This window comes from Mustela lutreola, chromosome 1, assembly GCF_030435805.1.
Source record: "Mustela lutreola isolate mMusLut2 chromosome 1, mMusLut2.pri, whole genome shotgun sequence".
In the NCBI taxonomy this organism is placed as follows: Eukaryota; Metazoa; Chordata; class Mammalia; order Carnivora; family Mustelidae; genus Mustela; species Mustela lutreola.
The window spans coordinates 18,407,025-18,420,654 of record NC_081290.1 but is presented as its reverse complement, the minus strand read 5'-3'; the positions used below and the strand labels follow the sequence as shown (position 1 = coordinate 18,420,654).

At 33.8% G+C, this 13,630-nt stretch overlaps 1 protein-coding gene across 12 annotated transcripts in view; it reads left to right on the top strand.

Moving 5' to 3' along the window:
• The window catches only part of ADGRL3 (adhesion G protein-coupled receptor L3), an 809,555-nt gene that overhangs the window by 290,413 nt on the left and 505,512 nt on the right, over window positions 1-13,630 (top strand). For all 12 annotated transcript variants that reach the window (XM_059160370.1, XM_059160378.1, XM_059160333.1 and 9 more), the window contains exon 3: window positions 9,040-9,271. In XM_059160370.1, the coding sequence (XP_059016353.1) occupies window positions 9,217-9,271 (55 nt within the window). In that variant the 5' untranslated portion in view covers window positions 9,040-9,216. The remainder of the gene's footprint in view (window positions 1-9,039; window positions 9,272-13,630) is intronic.

Here is a 13,630-nt window from a genome sequence, read left to right as displayed (position 1 = left end):
ATTAAAAGTAAGACGCTTAACTGACTGAGCCACGAAAGTACCTCAGTTTTTTTTTAAGTTTATACTTAAATTCCAGTTAGTTTACAGTGTTACATTAGTTTCAGGTGTTCAGTATAGTTAATGTAACACTTCTATATGTCACCCAGTGCTCATTACAACCAGTGTGTTCCTTAACCCCATATCCTATTTAACCCAACCCCCAACCCACTTGCTGATTAAGTACTTTTTTATTAGTAATGTAGTAGTATAATAGCTTTTGAGTTCATAAATAAAGACAGAAAAGATCCTTAACTTTATAGCAGTGCTTTTGCTTTCTGAGTCAAAGTGTTAAGACAAAGTGTTTAATTAAAAAAAAAAAAACTAAAATGGGGGTGCCTGGGTGGCTCACCGGGGAGCCTGTTTCCTCTCCTCTCTCTCTGCCTGCCTCTCTGCTCTTGTGATCTCTGTCAATTAAATAAAATCTTTAAAAGTACGTAAATAAATAAATAAATAACAATATGATCAATAGGACCAAAGCTAATAGTATACTCACATGTACTCTCTTGGTTAGAAGATAGTAGACAATCCTTTCAGTAAACACCAAGAAAACTTTAAAGGAAACACAATACGTAGAGGCTTCAGAAACTGTCAATTATACCTGACATTTTTAAAAAAATTATGTATTATGCTCAGTCTAGACTCCTATAAAATTCTTTCTGCATCTACCCAGTGATGATCACACCAAATATTTCAATAGATTATAGGATTGTGATGCGGGAAGCCGTCTTATAGTCTGCTGTCTCATCTTGCTGTCCTGCTTCTTCTTCTTAGGAGTTAACTGTTTCACAGTTTCCATCCATATCAGAAAGAGTCTTCCATGTAGAACTGCTTTTGCAAAGGCACTTTTGAGAGAAAAGGTCATCTGTCATTTCATAGAACATACACAATAAAGCATTGCTGTATATCTGCTTATGATTATGCAATACAAGTAAATCATTGAAATCTTAAAATTTCAAATTTGAATCATGAGTGTTAAAGCCTCTCATCTAAGCATCTATGCATGACTAAATATTTTAGGTGAAATATAATTTCCAGTCTTATTAAGTTAATATTTATCAAAAACACCTAGCTCTTTTTGGTTACAATGGATGGCTCTTTTTTTTTTATTAACATATAATGTATTATTAGTTTCAGGGGTACGAGTCTGCAATTCATCGGACTCACAAAATTCACAGCACTCACCATAGCACATACCCTCCACAGTGTCCATCACCAGCCACCTCATCCCTCCCATCCCGCTGCATTTCAGCAACCCTCAGTTTGTTTCCAGAGATTAAGAGTCTCTAATGGTTTATCTCCCTCTCTGGTTCCATCTTGTTTCATTTATTCCTCTCTTCCCCTATGATCCTCTGCCTTATTTCTTAAATTCCACCTATCAGTGAGATCATATGATAATTGTCTTTCTCTGATTGACTTATTTCGCTTAGCATTATACCTTCTAGTTCCATCCACGTTATTGCAAATGGCAAGATTTCATTTTTTAAAAAGATTTTATTTATTTATTTGACAGCGAGTGACATAGCAGAGAGGGAACACAAGCAGCAGGAGTGGGAGAGGGAGAAGCAAGCTTCCCTCTGAATAGGAAGCCCAATGCAGGGTTGGATCCCAGGATCCTGGCATCATGACCCAAGCCAAAGGCAGACACTTAACGACTGAGCCACCCAAGTGCCCCAAGATTGCAATTTTTGATGGCTGAATAATACTCCATTGTATATTTATAACATCTTCTTTATCCATTCATCTGTCAATGGACATCTAGGCTCTTTTCATAATTTGGCTATTATGGACATTGCTGCTATAAACTTTGGGGTGCATGTGCCCCTTCTGATCACTACATTTGTATCTTTAGGGAAAATACCTGGTAGTACAATTGCTGGGTCATAGGCAGCTCTGGTTTCAACTTGTTGAGGAACATCCACACTGTTTTCCAGAGTGGCTGCATCAGCTTGCATTCCCACCAGCTGTGTAGGAGGATCCCCTGTTTTCTGCAACAGTGGATGGCTCTTATTTATAAACATAGTGAGCTATGTGCATGTAAATCAGATTACGCAGATGCTCTGTGACAGATAGTTACTTGTTAAGGTAGTGACAGATGATAAAATAGCTAGATTAATCTTCTTTATATTACTTTTCATAAGTTTCCATATGTGATTTTATATCAATAAAAAGATAATTTCTGGAGAATGATCATGATAAATATGTGATTTGTTAATGAATATAACTTCAAATAATTCAAATGTCCAAATCCATGTACTAACTGTGGAAGAATACAGATAACACTCCAGTGATATTTATAAACATTTTAATATAAGGTTGTTTTGTTCTTTTTATTTTTTCCCTTGATTTAATAGCTATGATTTCTCTATATGGAATGAAGGGATTAAATTATGTTAAGTAGGAAACTCCTGTATTATAATTAGCAGTGGGGTTGTAGGAGCGTAAACCAATTAATTATTAAATAGTCACATGGCATTTGATACATCTGGTATGTGCCAAACACATACAAAAATTAACCTCTCAGAGTCCTATATGACAGAAAGAAGTGAATAGGCAAAATAAAACATAGATTAATTGAAATTTATAAAGTTCATATGGAGTAAAGTTTGTAGTTAACAAAATTTGCGATAAGTGAACATATATTACTTGGGAAAATGTACAAATATTACAGAAAGGATTTCGTATCTTTTTTTTTTTTTTAAGATTTTATTTATTTGAGAGAGAGAGAAAGAGAGCGAGCATGAAAGGGGTGAGGGGCAGAGGGAGAAGCCGGCTCCATGATGAGCAGAGAGCCTGATGTGGGACTTGATCCTGGGACTCCAGGATCATGACCTGAGCTGAACGAAGGCAGTTGCTTAACCAACTGAGCCACCCAGGTGCTCAGGATTTAGTATCTTGTCTATATTATTATGAGGGGAAAAGGTATAATAATAAAATGCCATTTTCCTTGGAAATAGATTGAGAGTAAATTATTTTACAGAAATGTGACTAAGAGTAGCTCAACTGAAAGTAATAATTCCAAGATGAATAGGATTCAGATTGTAATACTAATATCTATTCGGAATGTAGAAAGGAAGCAAATATACAATAAAAGTGAAATCTTTTAAATATGATTTAAAATGGGTATATCAAAAACTTAAACTGGAAATACAAATTATGACACTAAAATTTAAGGTGAGAGTTTCACCAAAATAAAATCAGTGCTTTAGTTTTTTTTTTTTTTTTAAAGATTTTATTTATTTATTTGAGAGAGCGAGAAAAAGAGAGTGAGCACATACAAGGGGAGCAGCAGGCACAGGGAGTGGGAGAAGCAGGCTCTCCGCTGAGCCAAGAGCCCCAAATGGGGCTCAATGTGGAGCTTGATGTGGGGCTTGATCCCAGGACCTGGGATTATTGACTGAGCCAAAGGCAGATGTTTAACCAACCACAACCACCCAGGTACCCCTATATTTAATAGAACTTTTGTTTCAGCAATAACAAAAGTTCAAATATTTTCACAGTATAATGTATTAGATGTGAGTGCAGGTTGGTCTAAATCTAACAAATCAGGGATTTTCTGTGTAATTTATGAGAAAACGCTTTAGTTATGTAAAATACTTGTAGAATATATTTCCATGTTGTGTTTTTTTTTAACTTCTAGTGAGTGAATCTTCAGTCAAATCACACACTTTCATAATTATAATCTTAAATATTAATAATGTAAATTAGGATACTTTAATCAACCTCACTTTTTAAATTTGAATATTTAAAGAGCAATGAAGTTTGGTAGTTTTGTTTGAGGACATCTAAACCTGAGTACCTAATCAAGGACTACACTAGAATATATTCCTTCCAAGTTTAACAGGGTTACAGGCAAAACTTTCACCATATTGTGGTAATCTTTGATAAAAATTAGAAATGCCATCTTTCAAGAATGATTTTTAAAACATTAGTGTGTTGATTTATTATTGGAAATTAGTTTCATGAGTCATACATTTGAAACATGAGAAACACTGAAAATTCTTCTTTACAAAACCTCACATTATTTTAGTGTGCATTGTTTAGCTATAGAATTCTCGAGGAGAGTGCACATACCTAGACCTGGGCTTGGATAAGTCTCTGTGTTAGGCTACGCTGACCATAGATGCAGCCACCATCTGTCACCATACAACGCTACACCATACAAGCACACTATTCCAGTACTCTGGACTATATTCCCTGTACTGTACCTTTTATCCCTGTGACTTAACTCATTTCATCACTGAAGGCCTGTATCTTCCACTCCCTTTTGCCCATTGTGTCCATTACCAACCTACTTCCCTCCCTTGTGGCAATCATCAGTTTGTGTCAGGTGTAATTTTAAATCCCTTGCATTTAGCAAGGAAAATCTGACAGCTTTTCGTTTTCTGTTCCTAGAGCATCTCATGTAACACATACCACATTTTGCACAGCACTGTAATTATTGGTGAATATATCTTTTAGCATTTATATTTTACTGCAAGGTTTTTTTTTTTAAAGATGTTTTTATTTATTTATTTGACAGAGATCACAAGTAGGCAGAGAGGCAGGCAGAGAGAGAGAGAGAGAGAGAGGAGGAAGCAGGCTCTCTGCAGAGCAGACAGCCCGATGCGGGGCTCGATCCCAGGACCCTGGGATCATGACCTGAGCCGAAGGCAGAGGCTTTAACCCACTGAGCCACCCAGGGCTTTTAATAGAGCTGTTACATTTTAGAATTCTGGTCACTCTCCTCCTTGATCTCATAGTGTGAGCACAGTATGTAATTCATAGAGACAGTGAAAGAAATTTTATTGGGAGATGGAAATTTATTTTGAAGTTGACTTGTTAAATGCTTTATGCCATTAGGAAATCTTTTTATGAGTATTTTTCTTGTTGATGTGACTTCATCAGTCTCTAATGCTTTCTCTTGGTTTTTCTTTTCTATGTGTTTTTGAACTCTGTTTCAGAAATGTCTTCAGTGGAAATCCCTTTTATGTAAAACTGATTGTTTTGGTGGTTAATAACATATAAATTAGAAAAAAGAATCCCAGAAAGTTTTCTTTTTTTTTTTTTAATGTTAGTATTCAAACATTAATGGTTTATCTTTCCATGTATTATGAGCAATCTTGTCTTTGAAATTATCTATTAAAATTTATGTAGTTTAATTATTGCAATTTTCTTAAATGTGTTCCCAAATTAACACATTATTTTGGGACTGTGGATGAATGGTAGCCAGACATGGTGGTGCTGGAATGTAAGAACATGTTACCATCTTTAAACAATAGCTTCTATTCTTTTCATTTTCTTTCCCCAGCTCTGTTTACACAATAATCAGGAAAACAAATTCCTATGCCCAACTTCAATGTGAAAATGGTTTTATCTCGTATTGTGGTATCTTAAATCATTATTATGAATAATATGCATTTTCTTCTCCTTTTGTTTTTCTTACCCTTTCTATAAAGAAGCTTTCTCTCACTGTCTTATCACTGTGAAAATACATATCATATGAAATAAACTTCTGGATTTCACTAAAACCGGACTTCATGATAGCAATACTCACATTTCACTATGGAAATAACGTTCTCTCTTCCTCCAAAGGATACAATGTTATAATGAGCCTGGTTTCCTTTTAAACATGTCTTCTCTTTTCTCTTTGTCCCTCTCCTCCTACCTAATATATCCATGCGGCTCCATGTCCTCCGCTCCTCAAAATCTAGTAACATTTTTAAGAAACACCTAAGTATTATTTCGAAAACTTGCTACATTGTCCCCTTCTTTTGCACAATTAATACCCCTGATTATTGTCTTATATTTTCTTAATTATGTCTACTATAAAAGAGAGAAGAACATTGGTTTAGAATCAGACATTTGGTTTGAAATTCTTGCTGCATAACATTTCTGATTTTCCTCCTCAGTAAACATGAGATGATATTATCTGCTTTATAGATCTGTATGGAGAATTAAATCAGATGATTGTATAATATATAGAACACTGCTTGGCATATGATAGATACTCAAATTATGTTTATTCTTCTCTTTATCTTGTGACTTCATTTCCTATGCTCTCTTTTTCCCACTCCAGTGTGAGTTGTGAAAAAATTGTTCTACATCATCTGCATTCTCAATATCTACTATGGTTAATCTTTAGTATATATTTTTTAGGTAACAAATAAGTAATTCACCTATTAGCTGCCCAGAATTATTTCCAGTGGCAAAGTAGTTCTGTATATATTTATGTATTTTTATGTACATGTTTGTGTGTGTCTATGTGCATACACACATCTAATGCTTATTTTTGACACTCATGTTCAATGGGCATAGACGTAGGAAAAGACACCATATCTGAATGTTGAGAGTATGGAGGCATTGTTTACTGGATGATGTATCAATCTTTTTAGTATCCTTTTTAAAATGTCCATTTTAAATTAGCACTTTTTTTTTCAAAATTTATTTCTTGGAAAGAAATACAAACTTATGGCAAAGAAGTTCTGAATAATTTCTTATAAGTCAGAGTGTGCATAAGAAAAAAGTGAGATGAAACTATTTCTCGATTCCTTTCCACATAGTTTCTCTTTTATCTCAACCACTTTTTTTTTCCCTCATCAATACTTTTCCTGTTTGTAAAAGTAGAATATTATGAGATTATCTATTATAAACTTCATTTCCTTACAATGTGCCTGTGAGACTAAAACTTTTTTCAATATGTTGTATTCAGATATAGTGTTCTTGGAACCGGTTTATACAATAGTGAGTCAAAAATATTTTTAAGCTAAATTATTGAATGATCTTGCTTCTTACACATACATGTTAAAAGAATCAATAGGGTAAAATAAAAAACTAATGAGATGTATAATACTTGTTAATATATAATAACACTTAATGTGCTAGACACCCTTCAGGGAAGTGCACATTTTTATGTATTTTATAGAATTCAAGATTCCAAATTTTAACTCACTTAATGTCATATAGTCACATCAAGTAATATTACTCCCTCCACTAACAGAGGGAACTGAGTGCTTAAATGAGTTGCCCAAGGTCACAGTACTGTAGAGCTAGTAATTGATACTGGGAGGTCTTTCTCCAGAATCTATGTTTTTATAGCATGCAGTAAATAACAATGCCAGAAATTCACATAAATCTATGTAATTTTGCCTTATAACTAAGGCACATATGTCAGAAATTTTTGTCACTTATTTTGTCAGAATGAGGCTTATTAATGGACTCTAAACTATCACTATTTTGTATAACCCTTTCCAGAAATGTTTAAAATTAATGCTCAAAATATGAAATTTTTTTTTTTTAAATTTTTTTAAAGATTTTATTTATTTATTTGACAGAGAAATCACAAGTAGATGGAGAGGCAGACAGAGAGAGAGAGAGGGAAGCAGGCTCCCTGCGGAGCAGAGAGCCCGATGCGGGACTCGATCCCAGGACCCTGAGATCATGACCTGAGCCGAAGGCAGCGGCTTAACCCACTGAGCCACCCAGGCGCCCTGAAATTGTTTTTAATATGTGTCGATCACCAGGAGAGAGAAAGAGACAGAGACAGAGAGGGAAGGGGAAAAGGAAAGGAGAATAGCCCAGTTTGTACTGATTGATCTGCTTTAAAGGTGCTGACTAGAAAAGACATCTTCAAAATTTGGGTCATACTCCTTCAGTAGTTTTGCTTCTTAAGATAAATTTGTGCAATCTTCAAGAGAAGGCAGCCATATATGTTGGATTCAGGAAAGTACGTTTCTTTTTTTCTTTTTTTTTTTTTAAATTATTTCCATTAACATATAATGTATTATTTGCCCCAAGTGTACAGGTTTGTGAATCATCAGGCTTACACACTTCACAGCACTCACCATAGCACATACCCTCCCCAATGTCCATAACCCCACCACCCTCTCCACACTTCCCCTCCCCCCAGCAACCCTCAGTTTGTTTTGTGAGATTAAGAGTCTCTTATGGTTTGTCTCTCTCCGGATCCCATCCCATCCATCATTTTTTCCTTCCCTAACCCCCAAACCCTCTACTCTGCCTCTCAAATTCCTCATACTAGGGAGACTGTATATTTGTCTTTCTCTGGTGGACTTATTTTGCTCAGCATAATACCCTCTAGTTCCATCCCCATTGTTGCAAATTTCAAAATTTCGTTTCTTTTGATGGCTGCATAGTATTCCATTGTGTGTGTGTGTGTGTGTGTGTGTGTGTGTGTGTGTATCACCTCCTCTTTATCCATTCATCTGTTAATGGACATCTAGGTTCAGGAAAGTAAGTTTCTTAAGGCTATATTTTTTAATGTATTATATGTATTTTTAAAATTTGAGCAACATTCCTCATCTTAAATTAAAAGGTCTTAGAGAATAGTTTGCATGTTTTATTCAGTTCTTGTGTTCCTAGCCCTATTTCGCTAGGCACTCAATAAACCCCTTTTGAATGAATTGGCTAAGTTTGAGCATAATTAATTAATATAAATCTAGGATCTTCATAGATTAATTTAAAAGGATGCTTTGAAAAGTAAAATAGTTAAAACATAGAATAATTTCTGAGTTGAATATTGGGGGTTGGAATGAAAGTAAGACTCATACAATTTAAATTTTTGTTTGTTTTAAACTTAGAATAATGGTAATGAATGAATTTTTTATTTTTAGTGCTCTAATGTTAGTAAAAATTGTATTTGTGAGAAGTGTGTATACAAAGGAAGGCCCAACTTAATTTATGCAGATTTACAAATTATACAAATCGATTACTAATTTATTGTTATCCAAATTGATACAGCATATTTATATTAATTTTTTCAGTGAGACTGAATTATTTGGTTCATTCCTTTTGTAGGTTGAGAAATAAACTCTATGTGGTACATGCATAAATATTGTCCTTTAAGTTACTTAATCATTTTTCTATATGATGCCTGTGTAAATTAATATGAACAAGGGAGGAAGGTTATACAGATGTTCTAGTCAGCAAATAAATCATCATCATCAAGGAATTCAGATGAGAAAACTTGTATTTGATAACCCATTCTTTTTTCCTTGTTTGCAGGATTCAAATTTGGGATATTGGTCTTTGTTTTTGAGAACTTTTTTTGTGGGATTTTTTTTTTTTTTTTTTTTTTAATCATCGGTCTTGGAATACAGAAGAGGAACCAGAAAGACACTTACTTCATTTCACGTTGGGAACACTCACTATTGAGGCATTCTCACGCCCCGGTCCACAACCATGTGGCCATCACAGCTACTAGTCTTCATGGTGCTTGCTGCACCAGTCGTTCAAGGTAAGACCTTTAATTAGATTTTTGTGTGAAGCTTTATGTGGTCACTATTTGCACTAGGTCCTTTCTTCTAAATCTGCTCAGTGCTTTAGCAGCTTTTGCCTATGATATATTCATAGAAGTAAGATAAATTTAAAAGACCATAATATGTACCATCAGCTGCAGTAAATACAACCTTGAGTTTGATTTCTGAAAGTAGATTTTGAAATGTATACATAGCCAATTCTTTGTTATTTTTAAGGGCTTTCAGTATTGGCTACTCTTTTCCATCTTTAATACACAGAATACAAAGTAAACTGCTCATTTAAATAAGAATCTTTTTCATATATATACATTTTAGTGCAAAAAAAAAAAAAGGCCAAAGTGATATGAACGTATGCTGAAAGGTAATTTTACTGAAACATGCTAATCAACTCATAAAAAAAACATATACTTTGTTCATCTAGACATTTCAGTATTGATAACACAAATATGATAGTTAAATGCTGTATCTTTGCAAATTTTATAGAAAATAATTATTTATAAATAAGATAAATTATGTACAACTTAGTATAATATTCACTGAATCTTTCTAACAACTGGCAAAGTCTACATTTATATTTCTTACTGACAATTTAAAGTTTTCTACTAATCATCATTGGTTTTGCACTTAGATGAAAATGGTATAATATAGTCACTACCTCATATACATTAATGGTAATGATGCCAAAGAAAGGGACACAGCTCTCTTTGGCACCGCTTTGGAGGTCTCAGAATATTAGGATGTAGCAAGTACCTGAGACCAGATTTTAGGCTCTTTAGCTCACTTTTGGTTTTCTTTAATTGACTACAAAAATCTACTGTAGTTTATCACTGAAACAATTCCGAATTTGGCCCATACTCTTATTTCAATGTGAATTACATTTTGCTGTCATTATAAAAACTGGAGAAAATACCTTCTGTGTCTTTTGATGTTTTCTTCTAATGTTTTCCTGATTTAACATATTTTTTCCTAAGTATTCACAATATAAGGTACTTCTTTTTTAAAGAAATTAAAGTAAAATGATTCAACCATCCAGTTTTAAATGATGTAAATTTGTAAAAAAAACAAAAACAAAACAACAACAAAAAAAACCATTCAGAGTGTTTCCTTAATTCATATAGTGATGGACCACTTACTTCCATGTACTTGAGTATATATAACATTTTGTGGTAAGAGACAATAAAAAAAAATTATGTCCCTTTAAACAAGTGTTTTTCTAATTATCTGTATATCTAAAGTTTATTCTAATTAGGTTTTGATGTTATAAAGATGCCTCACTCTTAAGGTTATTTTGAGGATTAAATAAATAGCATATGTTGAGAATCTAGCATAACAAAGAGTCAGTGTTTGAACAAGCTAATTTCCTTCATTGTACTATCTGCTTCTCTAGTTTAATTTTGTTCTAATAAATTATAACAACCAGAAATTAGCTAATCATGAGAGCTATTTCATTTGTTTTTGATAACCAGAAACCCCCCTACACAGACACACACACACGTATCCTCTCTCTCCAAGGAATTCTGAGAAGCATTTAAAAACTCCTCATAGAACAACTATAAATTTGGCCTGGCACAAAAAATATTTTGGGCTAGAGTAATCTTTTCTGTTGTCTTTGAGCTCCTTTACCTTATCTTGACTTTGAACCATATTATGCCACACAATATAGCAGCTTTCTATTTATAAACTTTTTGTGACCTTGAATAGAAATTTTAAAACTTCGCACCAAAAAATTACAAGTCCATTTTGTCTGCCTTCTCTAGAAGGCCTTCTCCACTGCCTTTGTAATACTTTGGACTTATAAATAGAGGGCTTCATATGAACAGCCTTTGGGGACCCAGCCTGCTCTTAACTAAAGGAATGTATGTACCTCTGATCAGTGCTGATCTTAGAGGATAGACTTTTTTTTTTTAGAGTCCCTAACAATTCTGTCATAAAGGAATACCACATAACTTAAAACTTTATAGACAACTGAGTTAAAATGATGTCACGGTTACAGAAGGACATGCTCTTTCCAAAACACATCCCCGGTAGCATCTCCTTGGCTTCTGTTGTTGAGATGTCCCTCTTTATTTGCACCCCTGACCATAGAGAATTAACTTAACTGGGAATGACTTGAATTGCTCTTTTCTCCAGAGCAAATAATAATGATGACCACTGATTTTTGTGGCCATAAACTTCAGATGTATTGATATAATTAATCCTTACAATGTTCTCATGGGTTTAATATTATTTACTATTACTATTGTTATCACTTTTTATTATAAAAACAGTGAGATAATGAGTGGTAAAGGAACTTGACTGAAATAACACAGAGACCCAGAGGAGATTTAAATGAAGGACCTGGCTTCTTGAGCTCTGGTTTTACTGCCCATAGATAAGCAATGATTATCAAAGCCATTCTTCCTTGCAGAGAATCCCATTTCAACGTTTCTGGCTGTTTGGGAGAAGGTGAAACAGAAATGCAGATCACCTGCTTTTCTCCTGTATTCTAAGCACAGACAGATGAGGTTTTGATGTCTTACAGACTTGAGATAAAATTTCAACTCTGCCACCTAGTAGTTCTGTAACCATGTTACTTGGTAAACTAGTTAACAGATATCCATTATCACCCAGTGTGAGCCAGAAAACTGTGCTAACTGCTCAAGATATGGTAGTAAACAAAAGATTTTAATTCATCCCTCAAGGAACTAACAGTAACTTAAAATTTTGTAAGCCTACTTTTTATTTGCAAGAATGAACAATTATTCCATGTAGAGTTATTTGAAGAAGTAGATAGAATAATATATATGTATAACTTCTAACATAGTGTTTGGCATTTTGTAAATGTTCCTTATATTTTATTTGCCCCCCCCTAATTACCTGGAAATGGGAGCTAACCCTCTGAGCATTAGATAGGGGAAAGTGGCAACTTCCCTGGATTCTTACTGTGAGATGTGAAATACATTTTTTTCTACTTGAACCTCAGTATTTAAGTTTTTTCCCAATAAATTCTTGACACTAGTTTCTGTTCAAAATTATTATCAAGCTAGTATGTATGAAGGCTTAGTGCATAATTCTTTATATATAATAATAGAGTTATAACTGTCGGTGATGCAAGTATACAGTTGACAGTCGTAGTAGTATATAGCTGGTAATATAATTGTCAGACATGGATTTTGTTCATGATTTTCACAGGGACAAAATTAGAAACTAAGCTAAAGAATTAATACTGAATCATGTTTACATTAGTTGGATAATCTCCATATTTTCCTAGAAAGTCTGGCCAGTGTTTGATCTAGGAAAACAAACTTAATCAGTACGTCACACCATATATGTATATATATACAACTTTTAAATTTGGAAATGTCTCTGGTTTTATGTTTATCTGTCCATATTTTATGTCTCTGTGTACCTCCGTATTTCTCTTTTTCTGTTTTCCATGACTGTGCCCTCTTCCTGTATAGCCATAAAACCCTTATCTATAAAGCAACGAGAACTGGCAGAAGTAAAAAGAAACCACTAAAGCAGATGGCCAGTTTTTTGCTGTTAACTAATGTAATGTTGCATGAAGATAAAGGATTTTTTTGTTCTATTGATATGGTTGGGACCAAGGGAAAAGAAAGGAATTGGAGAACAATAATCCAATAATTACCTGGGCACTTGGGCTCATTGCGATTGTCAGTAACAGAATACCAATGTCCTGTGTGATATATGGGCTAGGAGATCTGGTACCCAAGCCACAATGAGTTGGGAGTTGAGAAGGTGGTTGGGGTGCTTAGATATCTTCACTGTATCTCCTCTTAATTTTAATTGTACTTATGAAGTGTGTCACAGTTGAAGAGATAGGAAACAGGGTAATTAGAACTTACTGTGGGTAAAGGGGGACAATATATTTTATGATACTTTTGGATTAAAAAATGGGGTTTTAAAAACTTCTTCTATAACTACCATATGTATTCTTTTTTTCCCTGCAAGTTTATTTTTTAAAGTTGCATGTGTCTTTATATATTTGTGGACTTTATAGGCTAACCTGCTTTTTATTATGTTTAAGAGTTGATTATAATAAACAGCCATTAGCAGAGACAAAACTGCTAATCATATCCATATATATTTAGTATTATATGTTTTTGTGTAATTTGCATTTTATTATTAATCTAATTTTCACAGTTATAATACCATTAATGTATCAGTAATGTAAAATAATACACATTTTTTAAACTTATAATAAAATGTAAAGCTTGAGAAAATAGAAAAGTGCATTTCACCACATAGCATCTTACTATATAATTCTCTTTATGAAGTCATGTTTTATTGATTGTGAAAAAGTCAGCTTGACTTCTAAGCTCTGCTTAACTTTGTTA